Source organism: Denticeps clupeoides, chromosome 19 (genome assembly GCF_900700375.1).
Source record: "Denticeps clupeoides chromosome 19, fDenClu1.1, whole genome shotgun sequence".
Taxonomy (NCBI): domain Eukaryota; kingdom Metazoa; phylum Chordata; class Actinopteri; order Clupeiformes; family Denticipitidae; genus Denticeps; species Denticeps clupeoides.
In genome coordinates, this window is record NC_041725.1 from 2322096 (window position 1) to 2339538 (window position 17443).

At 38.3% G+C, this 17443-nt stretch overlaps 1 protein-coding gene across 3 annotated transcripts in view; it reads right to left on the reverse strand.

Annotated features, from left to right (window-relative positions):
- Positions 1-1812: 1812 nt before the first annotated feature.
- The window catches only part of b3gat1a (beta-1,3-glucuronyltransferase 1 (glucuronosyltransferase P) a), a 65337-nt gene continuing 49706 nt past the window's right edge, over positions 1813-17443 (reverse strand). Inside the window, exons 3-9 of one of the 3 annotated variants that reach the window (XM_028962595.1) lie at positions 16482-16594; positions 14679-14821; positions 11751-11822; positions 11143-11651; positions 6086-6382; positions 4658-4755; positions 1813-4208 (exon numbers count right to left, since the gene is read on the reverse strand). In XM_028962595.1, coding sequence (XP_028818428.1) covers positions 4669-4755; positions 6086-6382; positions 11143-11651; positions 11751-11822; positions 14679-14790 — 1077 coding nt within the window. In that variant the 5' untranslated portion in view covers positions 14791-14821; positions 16482-16594 and the 3' untranslated portion in view covers positions 1813-4208; positions 4658-4668. The remainder of the gene's footprint in view (positions 4209-4657; positions 4756-6085; positions 6383-11142; positions 11652-11750; positions 11823-14678; positions 14822-16481; positions 16595-17443) is intronic. The other 2 variants (XM_028962596.1, XM_028962597.1) reach the window with 2 other exon arrangements.

Below are 17443 nucleotides of genomic sequence, written 5' to 3' on the forward strand. Positions count from 1 at the left end.
TCCTGCGTGTCCAGGGGTGGAACAGCGGAAATGACATTTGCCAGTTGACAATTGTTGCTTAAATGTTGTTGGTAAATCTATGTGTGAAATTATTATAATAAATATACTACAATAATATTGATATGATCTGTTCTGGATTTAAATTAAATGGGTTTAAAGGGGTTTCGAAGGTAGAGGATACAGCCTCAGTTTCCTTGTTTAATATTAATCACCACATATTTATGCTTAGAAATGCGATGGTCGAAGGTACCAAGATAACACTGTCTGCCCAAACAGTTTTCTAATGTTCTCTTCTGATCTGAGTCAAACATTTTTGATAAACATCATTGTCCTGTCATCTATTATTTGTGGGTTTTAACAACAACAAGCCAGTCAAATCTTATATTCCAAACAGCTTTAACCTTGAGATTGTCTTACAGCAAAAAGCATCACCATTTCAAATTGCTTTTTTAATGCTAAATAGTGATTTCATAAAATACACCTAGTGACTAACCTTTGCAATGTGTCATGCAGACATGGTTATGTGAACCATGATCCTCTTTATAAAAGAACAAAAGACAATTATTTTCTTTGTCAATGATTTTTAATAATTTTTAAAAGTAATTTTTTGTTCTTTCCAAAATGGAATTCATGGAGGGAAAAAAGAACAGCATGCAGAAATGGTTTGCGTATCACTTTGAAGGAGAACGATAGTGTTCTGCAGGCAATAAATGCAGGGAAAAGCTGGGTGCAGTGATTCCTTAAACCATAAGGTGGACCAATATGACAGGCTTTCAGAAAAGCACTTTGTGACAGGGCCTGTGGCAAATGCAGAAAAAAACATTATATACACACACACACACACACACACACACCTAACAAGCCAAGGCTAACACGCTTAGCACTGCTGGTATCTTCAATACAATAATACATTGTGCAGTAACTGTTTAGTGATTTGACTTTGTTAATGGATGAAACTCATGGAAACTATATGTGGAAACAGATTTTCAGGCAAAATGGTAAAAGGGAATGGTAAAATTGCATTGTATATGGTCAATCATGAAAAAACTGGACAATAATAGCTAGAGAAAAGTGTAGTCCCTTCTTGCTCTAGATCTAATAATCATTCAGTGTCACCAAGCATCTCTGTGTAAAATATGCACAAAATGGTCGTGGCATGGTTAAGGCTCCATAACAGACTATGCAATGTGCAGTAGTTTTGGTGTACTGTGCACTTTCTGAAAAGTGGTGACGCTTGACCAATATTATCGACAGTCACAGAAGGAGAGAAGGGGAAAAATTAGGATTTAAGAGATGACAAAAATGCACCAAATAAATAAATAAATAAATGATAGTCATGTAGAATAAATAGACAATGCTCAGAGTAGCACTGAGGACAACATTTAAAGACAATCACTCACTTCGTCTCAATTGCAATGAGCAAGTGCAAATCAAATCTCCAAATGACACATGAATGGGGCAAAATGCAGATTACAAATAACCAGGATTGAAAGCTTTGATGTTTTAATACCTCACTTTAAGCACCATCTTAATGAGAATCTTTGTTTTTTTTTTCCCATGATTTCATTGCGCTTATCTGAGGCTTAGCACATCTGCAGGACTGGCCATGTTACAGTTAAATAAAAAGTCAAATGTTGCTGTTTTCTTTTGTTCTCTCATAGCCACAATTCAGATTAATTTTTTTGTAGACATCTTTCTTTATATTTTTGGATTGGAGGATAAAAAGACGTCCAGCTGTTATCACAGTTTGCGTGTCCTTTATCATGCTGTTAGGGACACAGTTTGAATGGTTTCCAAGATAAACTTTGGAAATCTGCAACCAATTGAAATTTATTAAATTATTAACATTATTTTTACATTTACGATGCACCAGTGAGTACACAGTTTAATTAAAAAATTATGGTCCTTCTTATACAGTCAAATATCTGATTAAGTTTTTTTACAGAGGCATTTTGAAATCAAACACATTCCCAAAATGTAAGAAAAAAAATGATTTACATATTTCTTGACAGACAGAAATAAGGTGCTCATGCATCTTCCATTTGAGAAAAATACAAGACATATCATGAGGATGAATGCGTTTGTTGAGCTTCTCTTTGAAAGCTCAAGCCTTGCAGGTTGTGCAAGCTGTTCACGAAAAAAAAACTCTTCTTTAATCACCAAACTGAAGATATTTCACCGAGGAGCTCTTCATAATTCTTTATATTTCTGTTTCCAATGGCAACATTATGGTTGTCTATTGTCTACCAGATATGAAGATTTTTTCTTTGAAATCCCCTGTGTACGCTGTATTGGAGTGAGGGTTTATTATCATGTTTCAAAGCATTATTATGCAAGAAAAAAGGTTATTTTTATTAATTCTCCTGCATTTAAGAGGAAAAACCTTAACCCTAGATATTGGAGGCATTATTTATTTTTTGGATACATGCTTGTATTTTTGTGCTTTTTTGTATTATTTTGCTGCACTTCACTGCCAAATTCATTTTCTGAAAATGATGCCTAACTGATCTATGGGTAAAAATACTGTACAATGAGCTTGTACAGAGAGATAAAAAAGCTTTTGATGTGTCCATGGGGAGAGTGAAAGCTTGTGCCCACGTGGTGCAGGAATCGTTCTGAAAGCTACATGGCTTGGATCACACATAAATGTAGAAATGGCAGATGAAATACAACATCTCTGAGCGGTAAACACAGATTAGTATTTTATCTCTGCATCCTCTTATGTACAGATAAGACTCATGATCCCCTCCTTTGACGCACTGAGCATGGGCACCGTAGAAGGGAGGGATAACTTCATTTTTGCTACATAACACATTCCTAAGGCCTTCTTATCAATGTCATTAGCATTAAACATGTGCTGAAGTAATTACTGAACGTGCTGTATAGCTCCAGTGTAATTGCCCCTCGTACAGCAGAAAGGGTTGCCTAAAAATGATACAAATGAGCAAAAAAGTGCAAGTGTCCAGTTATGATTAATGTGTTCAGTGCAACGCACCTCGCTAGTTCTACTTAAGACCCTGCAATTGCAATCAGGTGCTGGTGGGTAAATATCCAGGGTAAAATCCATGGCTTACATTGGTTCTACATTAAAACAGAATATTAACCATGCCACTGGTTGGTTTGTCCAAAAACACACTGGCTGCTGCCTTCAACACTGGGACGCACCGCTTCTAACTTCTAACTCTAGTGACCACTATGGTCTGTTGTTGGCTTCGAGAAAATGCCGGGGCTCAATTAGACTCTTGGCTAAGTGCTGGAGTACCATAAGTCTTCAGTGAACATGTGCAAATTCTTTTTCAGTTTAATATGCTGAGGTTTCATCTTCTTTAGCTTACAAGGTTACATAAATACAGTAGTTATGCCATTTGTTCTTTTTTTAATATTAGCCAGTGATTGTGATTATTTACAGGGGTATCAGCCCAGGAACACTGCAGGTATGTCTGTAAGTGCTGCTGGAGAATGCCAGGGTCTTTTGGAAATCTCTGGGTTAGTTCTGGCGTATAAAATCAGATATGAGCAGATGCTTTCGTTCTTAGCTGATTCAGAGTTTTCAAATGAGATGTGAGAGGATCGAACACTGAAATGGCAGCAAGGATCCACAGCAAGACAGTGCGGCTGACTGTTAAACAACAAAAGCATAAAATTATGAAAAACACATCTTCCCTTCTAGATATTGTCACTTTTAAGAAAGAAAAAAAACACACACATGGAATGATCATTTGTCCTGTTGGGGTCAGAGGACAGCTCATTTCAGGGTGTATTATTATTATTATTATTATTATGTTCCCTCAGGCGCTTCTTCATTTGTCAGTCTTCAGCTGAGTTCATATATACAATGGCGTCCTTCTATAGTGCCAGCTGTAATCTCTACGCAGGCTAAAGTTCAAACCAGTTGACCTCGGACCTGACAGCAACAGGCAGCTATTGTCTGGACTGGTCATTGTGCTGTCTTCCAGCTAACCGGAAGGTTCCATGGTTGGATGGCGCCATTCAAGGTCCATCGCCCATCCATGAGGCGGCATCCGTAGTTGGTCTGTGTTTGAGGTGAGTTTAGTCACATTAAACCTGATAAATATTGCCATCTACTCTGTGCTTTAATGTGAAACTTTACATTTGTGTTAAGAGTTTTTTTGATATAGGATCAGTCATTCATTTTTCTGCTTTTTGATTCTAATTGAACACTGATCCTCAAAATGCCTATTAAGGACCTGTGGAAGAAAACAAAACAAAGACTGGTTATATTTTGATTTAATCTAATTTTTATAGACTAATTTGCAGAAAGCAGAGGTTTATTTTGGCCTCAGAAATGTTTCATTGAGTAAGAGGTACTTTGGTCCACCCAGTGCTCACAATCAGCATTAATACATTTTTCAGGCCTGTTCGCAAGAACTGTTGTTTTTTGTAATATATGATTGCTCTTCTAGAAAACAATACACTGTACTACAAGCCACAATAATAAATGAATGACAAATTTACGTGAAGTCATAATTATCCAAATTCATAGCATAAAGCACTTACACCTACCATCATTGTCCCTTTAAAAATGATGTGCAAAAATACTTAGAAGAATTGATGCTGTTTTAAATTCAAAGGGTGATCATGCCAAATATTGATTTTGTTTTCTCTTTTTTGAAATTGTTTGTCTTACTGGTCTTACCAGGGTTTGTGTCAGATTTCCACATTTGGGTCTGTGAATCCTTTCTTGCCTTCATTAACCAGAACTGGCTTCTCAGTCCTTGTGTGCCAAACCAGAATCTAAAACAGAAAAACAAAAATTGGTATGATTTATGTATGTCATATATGGGACCACTCTGGTTTTGAATCCTATTGTTACATAAATCTTGTCTATAATATTTTTCCTTTTGAGGAAAAAAAATGTATTACTGAAAGCATAATCATTACATAATATAAACTTTGTAACGCACATTTAAACACGCTCAGCACACTGTTTTCTCTGCAGAGCAGCGGCAGGTCTCATCTGTCTCCATATTTAGCAGCCAGCACATTAGGGCAACTCGCAGCAGACTGCCATCTTCTGAGAACAAGTGCACTCACTTAGAGTTTAAATGTATTTAAATATAACACAAGAACGGTTGTACCAAGTGATTGAATGGAGAAACGCAACGTTTTAATGTCAACCCTAAAACATGTGAAGGGTCTTCCAGGTCCAAACCTAAATTTCCTAATACCCTTTAACCATCTGAATTATCAGACACTGACAAAATAATTTCAAGAATGTTTTTTTTATTATGTAACTGTTATTGCACTTTACATTTTAATAATGTTTTTTTCATTATCCGTATTTTACTCCACAGAAAAGATCTGTCCTGTGAGAAGGACATTACCGGGCTATTATTAGACACTTACCAGTAGTTACAGGCCTGGTTTTGGACTGCTGTTGTGAACTGGGAATTTCTTGCCAGCTCTCTGCTTGCAGAATGACTAAGCAAACCCAACATGAACAGGGCAGAGAGAAAGTGGGCACGAGCACGTGTTTATCTGTGAAAGGCCTGTATGCCTGTCTTTGTGCTGTGCTGCGTTCATCCTTGTAAAACGTTTGTTGAGAAAACACATCCTACACCAGAAAGGCTTCTGCACCGGAGTTCTGGGTTGCACTGCATTTTCTTTTAACAGCGACGATATATTTAAAAAGTGCAAGATATTGAATCATCACTTAATCTGATGCAATCCAACTGTCAATCCAAGGATTTTGATCCTTGGCCCAAAAACCAACCAAAACACTAATGTCATCCCCCTGCATAATTAGGTCTTCCCAGGTCTTCCCTAACCACTGAGCCACCATACAACCACGTTCAAGGCTTACAGTCATACAAAATTAGCTGAAATTTTCAATTTTTTCACAGTTTCTGATGGCCGTAAACACTTTCAGTGTTATGGGCAGTGGTGGCCTAGCGTTTAATTAAGCGGCCCCGTAATCAGAAGGTTGCCGGTTCAAATCCCATTATGCCAAGGTGCCACTGACCAAAGCACCGTTCCCACACACTGTTCCCTGGGCGCCTGTCACGGCTGGTTAAATACAGAGGAGACTTATTTTTTTCCTTCAAATTCTCCAACTTTCTCTCACCTTAGTGCAATTGGCAGCCTTAGGTTCCAGGTCATTGAGGGTGACCAGTTCTCTCAGGAGGCTGCTCTCCTGGTATCCCCCTTTAACTCCACGCAGTTTGAAATAGGCCTGGGGCTTGAAAAGGATGAGGCGCAGGTTTATGGCGAAGCCGGCCATGTCAATTGCAAATGGCCGGTGTGGATCAAAAACGGTCTTCCAGCCATAAACTTTTCCCGCAGCGTTGACCTTGGGTGACTCGTACCGCAGGCCGCCCACAAAGGCCACAGGCCACACTGAAACCTTACGTGTTGACCGCATCTAAAGAAGAGAAAAAAAAGAATATCAGTGAAATTCTGTACGGTTATGGTTTGATGGACTGTTGTAATATAATGTCATTTAAATCATGCCACTTCTCCAACTACTTTATGCAGAACCCAGAATTTGTCCATGTGGGTGAATCCAGATATTCCTTATATGTAACTTAATAGGTTCTCATGAATGTACATGAACAACACTTTGTTGTAATGAAAATGAAAATTCCACCTTATCCTGTCAATGCTGGAAAAAAATCACTCGTTCACATACAAATTTCATATTTCGTCATACATATTTGCGTATAAAAAAAACATATTGTTATTCCCCTGACTCACATTGTTCATAAACATATAACCTTTTTAATCAGCTTTGTGTTATTCCAAGATTTCATATCTCACATGAAAAATGGTCAAATAAATATCTCATATATCTCTTGACACATTTTGACATTACTCATTTTAGCCACACTGACCCTGAAACCAATCAGTAATTACAAATAAAATCTATTAAAACAGCATGCCAATGGAGTAATATTTACCAGTCCAATGCTGTCCTATCAGCCCAAATGAGGGTTCCTTAAGCATGTCCTACCTCAGTGGCGCCTTGGATTTACCTTAAGAGACCATTTTAGATATCTAAAATGTCTGTGGTAAGCAGTACGTATAGTAGGTGGTCCTTCATGAATTGGTAGTCTTTCTAAAGCTGTTCTGACATAAGGTAATGAAGTGGAAATTGGCCTGTCAGAAGAAATACATATGAGCCCTTACTGACCACCAATACAGAAAATTGTCGACATTCGGGCAGCACCACTCAACGTTGGCCAACTGGCATATTGCTGGCTCTTCTCAGATGATCCCAAAGAGACCAAGTGTCACTAGGAGGAGGGACTGTGTTGTATCCACTGAGGCTTAGAGACCTTGAGTAGGTCATCTGGTCTGATCAGAGGAACAGAGGGGCTCTTTAATCTCCCATCATCAAACGCTCCCTCACCAGATTGTGAAGAGCTTTGTTGAGAGCACAAATGAGAGAGAGCAGCTAAAGAAGTAGGTTCTCAGGATAAAAGAGCACACAACCTAATGAGTCAAGTCTGTTCTCACAGCTCTTAAATGCAGAAGCTAGCACCTTGAAGGAGGGAGAAGTGGCTGTGCAGAAATGCAAGAAAGTGGGAAAAAAACACATCACTCCTTTCTGCTTTTCACTCCACTCCTCTAAGTGATCGCATGGCTGATATGAAGTAACATGCCAGCTGCCTGTAGTTGGAAAACTAGGCTGCAGTGTAAATGAGCTATGAATTAAATACAAACACTACTATATCAACACAACACAGGTATTTGTATTTCTTCATGTGACTTTTCACAGTAATTCTGGTTCTGAAATTTGCAGAGGAGCATTCAGAGCTATGGAAAAATACTAATATGAACTGAGTTATGTTTCTTTTGTAGGTAACAAAAACATTTGTTCAAGTATGCACTCATTTTGTATAGGCTATTGTTCTTTTTTTTTAATTGAGCCACAATGATTTTATTATGATGAAGGGTCTAACATCCCTTAGTGGTAAAATCGTTGAAACGAAATAAGCCGTGGCTTATTGCTTTTCTCAGAGCTACCTATATAGCCTGGAGACAAATGCAGTCTGGACGAATTATTCGCCCTTTAAAGAATACATTATCTCAGTTATAGTATAAAACACCATACCTTTTAAATAAAAGACAAGATACTATAGGTCTATTATTACACTGTAATGCACAGTTCTCTGGCTAGTTTTTAATAACTCCTTTTGGGTGTTTCCGGTGTGCTCATGTCTCTGTTCTCTGACTGGGAATCATGTCTGATGGCAGCTCAGGGGATCATGCCGCAGCGTTTAATGAAAGTCTGCAGATCTGCGATCAGTCCTTATGAGCGGGGTAGCACAGCGTGTTCCCTACGCCACAGAGGATGGCACCCACACAACAACAGAGAGATATACAGTGTACCAGTGCCAGGTGCATTGTGTAACCGCTTACACACATCCTTATCTTTTACTTCTTCATTGTCAGCATGTCAAATACAATGGCCAACTGTCAGTTTCAGACATAATGGCACACAAACAACAAGGGCTTAGATAACACGAAGGACTTATAACTAACTGGCAGTCCTTTCTTGTATTTATTCTTCTTCAATAAATTAAGAAGCCATAAATGCTATGACATTTAGTGAATGCTCCTCATGTGCTACGTCTTATATGGCCCTGGGAAATACAGACATTTTAGCATTTTTAGAGCTATTTTAGTGCTTTAAATAGTAATGTAAATACACAAACCATTTGTGGTCCTATAGAGAAGAATCTTGTCTGATTTAGCTTTGAGTGGGGTGAACAGGCAAATACATTCCAAAAGAAGCCAAATGTGCTTGATTAATTGCGTGATTGAACAGAGACTTCGGTATTTTGCAAAAGGTCAAACTAATAAAAACTGTGCTGAAATGCAAAGGTAGCTGCTTTCTGAACAGTAGGATAAAAATACCCGCCTTCTGTAAATATGCCCCTCTATTTGCACTGCCAGCATAAGCATTTTTAATAAAAGTCTGAATAATTAATGCACATCTTTCAGCAATGTTGTTTTTAACAAGGGCAAATGCATATTTTATGAGGTGCTCTAACTTTCACGGTTGACAATGAAGTCGTGTTAAACCTGTCTCTCTCTTTCTCGCTTTCGGAATGCTTTCACCTCGGTGGAAACATGGTCATTTGAGGGAGTTACGCTGCTGTTCTGGGATGTAACGTAGGACTGTGATAAAGACAGAAGATTGTCATGCTAATGTTCATGTCCAATTTGTTTCTTTTAACTTTGAATCAAATTTAAAAAAACACAATGTAAAACATGTTTCCCCAAAAAACTATTAAAATGCATACAAATGTCTCCCATTTACACCAAACAATTTTCTGACCACTTTCACCATTTAGCCTGCTCATTCTTTTTTTTTGTTCATTAATTAACATTGTGATGTGCATTGTACTATTACTATAATAATAAACCTTTATGATTATGACTATACCCTCTGTTGTCAAATGCTCAGAGGTACCATTTCACTATATTGCCTCATTAGAAAAACCTTTATGATACATTTTGCCTCTATTGTACACAGAGACTTCATACAAATTACTTTTGAGCTTCATGAAAACTAGATAACCGTAATGATGGGTACACTAACACATTTCACCTCAAGGCCAGACAATGAAATGTTATACATTACAAAGAAACCATGATGCATTCCCTGACTCCACAGTCATCTGTCACTGCAGAGACAGCACAGGACAACAAATGATTTGAGGACTTCTGTATGAGCTTATTATGGTCAATCCCCAAGGCAAAGGTAATGACAGTCTCACCAATACAGCCAACGTGCCACAGTCCAGTTCTTTCTCTCTTTTACCCACAAACAGGGACTAGCCATATTGCAGTTCATTACTAATCACATCAGGTTAAGCAGGCTCTGTGTCTGTGGTTGTTGGAGGCAGAATTATGAACTGCTCCTGGTCATTTTTATCACCTTAACGCAATCAAGGCTTCAAAGATTGCTTTAGTGGTTATCAATAACTGTTGGGTTGTGAAGAATGTGGTCTGTACAGAACTGCCTCTGGTTTTCTAATGACTGTGTTTTTCTAGGCTGTTGATATGGGGGTAGGTGAGCTCTGTTTATATAATATATATAATGCTAATGCTATACATTATCCCAGGATTTGATTTAATAACTTTGCTGGTCATAAATAAATCAATGTTCTCTACTAATCACTCATGCTCAGCTGTCTCTGGGCCTTTTTTTTTTTTTTTTTGCTTCAAATTTCCCTGGTTTTGCTGTTGGCATGTAGATTAGGATATAATTGTATATAATTACCTTTGTTTGCTTGTTTGCAGTATTGTTAGTATGGTTACTGATATTTTGACATTTACATTTACAGCATTTATGAGACGCCCTTATCCAAAGCGACTTACAACCAGTAGTTACAGGGACAGTCTCCCTGGAGCAACTTAGGGTTAAGTGTCTTGCTCAGGGACACAATGGCAGCAAGTGGGATTTGAACCTGGGTCTTCTGGTTCATAGGCGAGTGTGTTACCTACTAGGCTACTACCACCCTACCACCATTTTGAGATGAATTTGTTGCTCCATACCTGTAACTGCACCTAATATAGTTCTTTAATCTAACAAACAGGAACATCATGAATTTTCAGGCCCAGAATCTAGGTTCCTTTTCAATCATATCAACTTTGTGCAAGAAAATGTGATAATTTGGCGAAGATGTTTCATAATTTGGGTGGCCTAGCGGTTAAGGAAGTGGCCCCGTAATCAGAAGGTTGCTGGTTCGCCAAGGTGCCACTGAGCAAACCACCGTCCCCATGCACTGATCCTCTGACGCCTGTCATGGCTGCCCACTGCTCACCGAGGGTGATGGTTAAATATAGAGAAGCAATTTCCTTGTTTCCTGCAGAAACAAGCTAAAAACTAAAGATGGTTCAAAAGCATGCAAGATTACAGGTTATTTAATAATCATTGGCTATTCCATAGCCTATGCTAATTCAAAAGTTAGGGGTAATTTAGAAACAGACTCAAAGTGAATAAGAAATGGTCAGTAGCACCATAATTTTTTTTCAATGGACAAAACCGTTTTCTACCAAACACATTGGTAAATGAAAAACGTGTGAAAGGCAGTGCATGTCACCTCTTTATTACTGGTTACTATTTCTATGAAGTGCCTACTTGTGATGCTAATGGTCTTGCTCTCTCACCTCTTCAAACAACTCCAGGCTGTAGGTGTTGTCATCATCAGCGAAGTAGACAATACCGGGCTGACTGCTGTTTGGGCTGAATGTCTCCCTCAGCCAGCGCAGTGCCAGGTTTCTTTGCATTGTCCCCCGTGGGATCCGTGGGTCCCTGGTGTCACCACGCAGTTTGTAGTTTCGCGGTGTCTCCACATTGAGGTGTGTGTAGTTCAGGCCTGTCTCTCGCAGCAGCCGGCTGACCAGCGGGGTGCGCCGCTGAGAGTCTTCCACTAGGATCCAGTGTAAGTTAGGCACGTGGAGGAAGGTATTGGCCAGTCGCGTCAGCTCTGCCTTCTGCACTGGCCGACTGTAAGTCGGGGTTATGACGTGAATGGTGGGTAGCACGTCTGACCACGGTGGCGGTCGTGTGTACACATACTCAGTACGCACCACCTCTACTATGTCCTTGTCTGGAGAACAGTACTCCTTGGAGTCTCCAGCTGTTCCTGAGTCCTGCCGCCCCTCTGGTCCATCATCTGAAGGGCACAGGAAGAGAGATTAAAGTGTTAGCCCGCCCGGGGCTGTTCAGGCTGTATTTGTGCTCAAGGGACGACACACTAGGGGCGGGTAGCTACCTGCAAGCCTGGAGCGATGGGATGCTAGCCTCTCTGGAATGATAAAAAGGTCTCTGACTAGGTGGTGACAGGCTGAAAGAGGCGAGAGCACCACCATGAGACTGCAATACAGCGACTTAACAAGCAATGGCTCCTTGGGTCTCATTTGGGAAATATCGGACCCAATGGAACTGTTTCTATTAGCTCTGCTGTGTGGTGGTGTTATAATAATGTTCAGGAAATTTTACTCTTCTGGGACTTTTTGAGAAATTAGTGTAATGTTGACAGAGAATATTTCATGATTTTTAACATGAATATGTACTATTAACAAGTGCATTATGAATATTTTGTCATGTATTTGCAAGTATAGCCTTTTGACCCTTATTCCTTTACTGCTCAGTGTGAGTCAGGTTCAGTTTTGGGATCTGTTCCACTTTGTCAGTTTAACCCCTGGATAGAGGCTAGTGCATTAGCACCAAGAAGCCTAAGGATTAAGTCATCTTGTTTTTGCCTGGGCAGATTTTTGGGGTATTTTGGGCCTTTTGGGGTATTTTTAAATGTTTTCTTTTCTTCTTTTTTGGTGTGATTTTTAAAACAGCTTAAAATGAGAGATTGAACACAGACATGCGCATGAATCATTACAGGAGACGGAGGGATTTGTGCCACCTCTAATAGTTGTCCATAACACCCCTATGCTAATGCCCTACTTTTCACTGGATGTTTCTTACAGATTAATACAATCTCCTGACAGTCCAGATGTTCCTCCTTTTGGTTGGTGGGCGCTATAGTAGTGGAGATTCACTTCTTGACGGAACAACACACCCACCCCCCTCAATTCTGCCTCAACATTTAACTCCACAAATGCATTGATGGGTAGAGAGTGCTTCCCTTTATTTGGCAGACTAAGATTAGATACTCTTTAGAGTTGATATTCTAAAGTGCACTGAAGCCATGTAAATCAGTCATTTAAGGGATGAAAACTCTGGGAGAGACATTAGTCAGGAGGGCATCATTTAGCTCTAGTGCAAATGTCGTTTAAGTAGATCAGCTCAAGCAATTGACCAAATCAAGCAAAGTCCTTTAAGGATGGCTGATAAATTTACAGTCTGGTTTTTAAATATATAATTTTTTTTTTTACCCCTTTTGCAAATATGATCAAATGGTTTTCAGAAAGAAAGTTGTCCTCGACCTTAGAGTCAAGCTGTGGAAGAGGTGAGCGTGGAACATCTCTTCACCTTTGAAGCGAAGTTTCTAATGCAGTATTTCATTATTGCTAAAACACTTCTTGAAACCTTTTTCTCAAAACTGTAAACTACATTCCCTCAGAGAAAATCATTCAAAATTAAACACCTCAAATGACCATCACACAGTGTCCTCCTGTCTAAAATTCAAAAGCCAGTTACTCTAATGGTATGGGGGTGCATAAGTACATCCAATGTGGGCAGCTTACATGTTTTGTAAGTTACATGTTTTGGAACTATGAATGTTTAAAAGTCTGTAAAGGTTTTAGCACTCCCCTCCAGATGACATCTATATCAGGGAATTCTTTGTGTATTTTAGCAGGACAATGCAAAATGTCATAGTGAAGCTATTTCAACAGCATGACTTTGTCTGAGATGAGTCCCCAGATCTTTCACGAATAGAGAATGTTTGACAACCACAAACTCTTCAGCAACTGAAAACCTAGATCAGGCAAGAATGGGACCAAGGTCTAACATCTAAGCTCCAGAAATGCATAACCTCATAACCTTACTGAGCACACTGAGAATCTGCCTGCACATGGCTCAGCCACTAAAATGTGTAAAGAAAATAGATAGATAGGCAGTAGATGGATCATGTTCTTGTTGAGGGAAGCAGGACAAAGTCTACAGAACAGCCCAGAAGATGTCATGTCGCATCCAAAATCAAGATAATTGAATGTATGTAAAAACATCAAGATGTTCAGTGCTGATTTGTTTACTGCTGAATACTATCAGAGTGTGCATGAAATAATTTTTTCCTCTCTAAAATTGGCAAAAAACAAATTTCAGGTCACTGAGAATTAGTTTTAGATGGCAATTCACATGTGTGCTGGGTTCTGATCGCCCTTTATAACTGAACTTGTCTCTAGCTGTTCTGATATTTGATGTTCACTCTTTACTTTGTGCTGGTTTCAGCTTTATCTGAGGTGAGTGCTTGCTGTATAGCTGTATTCAAACCCTTATTTTGATGCTCTGACCATTTTTTGATCAGATTTAAATAGTTTTTAATAACAGCAACTAGACATTAGATGCCATTACATCATTTTTACTTACTCATTATAACATCTGTGTTTATATTTTATACACTTTTACATGTGCAGAGCTCCATGCACACAGCCCATACTTAAAATGAGCTCTTTTTGGAAAATAAACCAACAAATTCCACATAATGCGGTGGAGTAAAAAGTAAGATATTTGGCTTTGAATCTTGATGGAGCTGAAAAACATATCTCCAAAGGGAAATACTTTAGTAAAGTACATTACTAAATGACTTAAGAACAGTAGCAAATTACATTTACCTCGCTACTGTCCACCTCGGGTTTTAGAGAATGAGGTCTAGTGCAGTTTGAACGGTTTCTCACAAGATGAGACTGCTCCCAGGGTGTGTTTGACAAGTACACAGCAAAATCCTCACGTGACTGTGGTTTCAGTATAGGCTTGGATTGTAAGACGTAATTGAGATTGAGTGGGGCACGCAATTACACGGAGCACACAGTCAGGCTTTTGATGTGACAGCAAAGTTAACTAGACTGGTGATTTAAAAGTCGAACACTGCCACTGCCTGTTGTCTCCACAGAATGTAACAGCACTAATTTTCAAAGCTATGTGATTTGACCTGACATACATCGGTTAGATTATGTGGACATTTTGTAACAAGCAGAACATTGCATAATTGTGTTAACCATGCTGAGAAAGAGAGAGTCTGTACCCTTTCGTATGGCAAGGAGAGGTGCAATTGCACTTTGGTGCCAGACAGTAATAAGCAGGGTCCAAGGTAACACTATCAAGACAATGGCAAGGATGTCCCTTCTCTTCGGCATCTCCAGGATTAATGTTGTGCCTCGTCATTACCTGTATCAGACATAAAACAAGTATTAATCAAAAACTAATATTAACATACAACACCAATACACATACATCCATAGGCTCCTTCATGCAATTTATTGTATGAAACCCTACAAAATGTCTGCAAGGAAGCCAAATTTATTTGTTGAATTGTATATTATTCTATTGCTAACTGTTAAATTTAAAGTTTTTTTTTTTTTTTTTCTTCTATACTTCTGTAATTGTTTTGGATCATACAGTTGAATTATAAAAACACTGGAGGAAGAAAAAAAAGTGTAACAAAAGTGTTTAACAAATAAGAAGGCTAAGTATTTTAAATTTGCAATTGGTTTATTTAAATAATAAAATGTCTAAGACAAAGCCATTAAGTTTCTTATGACTATATCTATACTAGCAGTGGAATTTACTGTGATGCATGGGGACGTCACCTAAAATATTGCCAGGCCTGGTTCTGCACCATACAGTCTTACAATTTCACACATTCAAAACCCACTTTAGAAGGCTGAATGTCATTTGTTTGATTTCACTTAAACATGTCCCTCACATTCTTTTTATCAGATAATGTCAGTTGCTGAATTCCCTCTCTGCAATGTTCAAAAAGCATGCAATTTTCAAGAAAGGGTTGCTTATGTAAAAATGTACAATAATTACAACAGTTCTATAATTAGCAATATAAATAACTAAATATCATATTATGTTTATTAAATATTGGATCCCGTTTGGCAAGTGTGGCTCAGTTACTTTTTTTTTAAGAATTTTTTTTCCTGTTAATGGTTTAAAATTCTAGTCGCTTAAAATGTGCTATTTCATCAGGAATCTGCATTTTATAAAAAAATTTAAAAAAACATACACTCCGGCATTACAGCTATGAAATGTGTTGATAAATAAATCAGCAAGAAAAGGTTTTCTCATTATATTAATAATAAATAAATAACTTCCACAATGAATAAACAGAACTATTCATCAAATTAATGGAAAACTCATGTAAAAAGTAGTTTTATGGAGTTGTTTATCACTGAAAAAAAACACTGTAATACCAAAATGAAGAATTCTGGGCTAATATAACCTTCCTGTTGTTGTCTTATATTTCCCAGTTCTTTCTTTATTTTTTTATTTTTAGTCTTCTCATCCATAAAAAAATCTTGTCTTTAACCTAAAAAGGTTTTGAACAAAATCTTGGGAGGGGGTATTAGTATTTTTTGCAGGTGAATAGATAGATAAATTTATTGTGATTATGAATACTGTTATCAGTTACTGTTAAATGGTTATTGCAGTCAGCATCAGTAATCATTACTTTAGGTAAAGGTTAGGTCTCTGTCTTCATGAACTTTCACTGGGGTCTACCACGTTACTTTTTTTTGGTCTTGTCTTACTGCATCTAACATTGGCAGTGATGGTGCAGCTCAGCAATACTGCCATGGTCCTGTCTCTTTGCCTTTGCCATCAGGATATCATGACATTGTGAATGTCTGACATATTTAACAGATTCTGCCATTTAAAGCCTATGCTCTTAAATCTGATGGACATTCTGTTTAAGCTTAAACTCAGTTTTCTGGTTATGATCCATCAGCTCATTTTCCACCAGTCTTATCATTTTTCCATGTACAATACATGTTGGGGTTTGTATATCCAAGTGATTCCTGATTTAGTGGAAGTGATAACTCACCTATGGTTATAAATGCTTTATGAGAGCTTCACTGGGCGGCAGCAGAAAGGGCTGCATACCGAGGGGACAGTGGCGCAGCAGAACAAGCCTTCTGAACATGTCACTCAGCACATCTGCAAAGCAACACAAAACAGTGTTTCATCATTTAATTCTTTAATTCTGCCACAGGCTGAATTCTTTAATTCTGCCACAGGCTGTGCTTACTTGTTTCAAACAATTCAACCAAATTTGTAAGTAATCATACATACTGGAACTATATTTCAATGAAAAAAAATATTACTTAATACCCCTGAGAATCAGCCTTTAGCAGTATAGTATTAGTTACATCCTAAAGTAAGAACTGTTAGATATATCCTTTCTGAAGGATTACTTTGGCTGTACGTGTAATCTCTGGAGAGAGCGATGCTGCAACACAAACTCTTCATTTTGCAAAATTCATCTAGGCACACACACTGGGCCCATTCTGTTCTGAATGCTGGCTTACATTATTCATCATCAGAACGGCAGCTGGTCTTTCTGTATGGAACACTGGATACCTTTGGGTAAATAAATATAAAAACGGACAAATGATTGGTTTGGGGATCGGAGGAGGCAGCACCGTTATGAAACCATTAACTGCACGACACAGCAACACGTGTGAATGTCTGGCAGACAGTCAGTGTGTGTGGGCAGAGGGATACCAGCAAACTGCAGATGTCTCTGTATATTTTTAGCTGCTTTGTGATGGAAAGGTGAACTTTTTGGAAGGGAAAATTCTGCAGAGACATGAGGGAAAAACAGAGACCTCCAATTACCTATTTTAATGATTTGTCATCCATTCTGTTTGGCCATTTATTTCATTAATGTATTTAAGTTGTTAATTTTTGAAAATCAATGACTAGTTTGTCTATTTTTTGCCAAAAATAAGAAAATAATCAGAAGTGGCCAATTGAATGTAGATTATAAATTATTTGTCTGATATT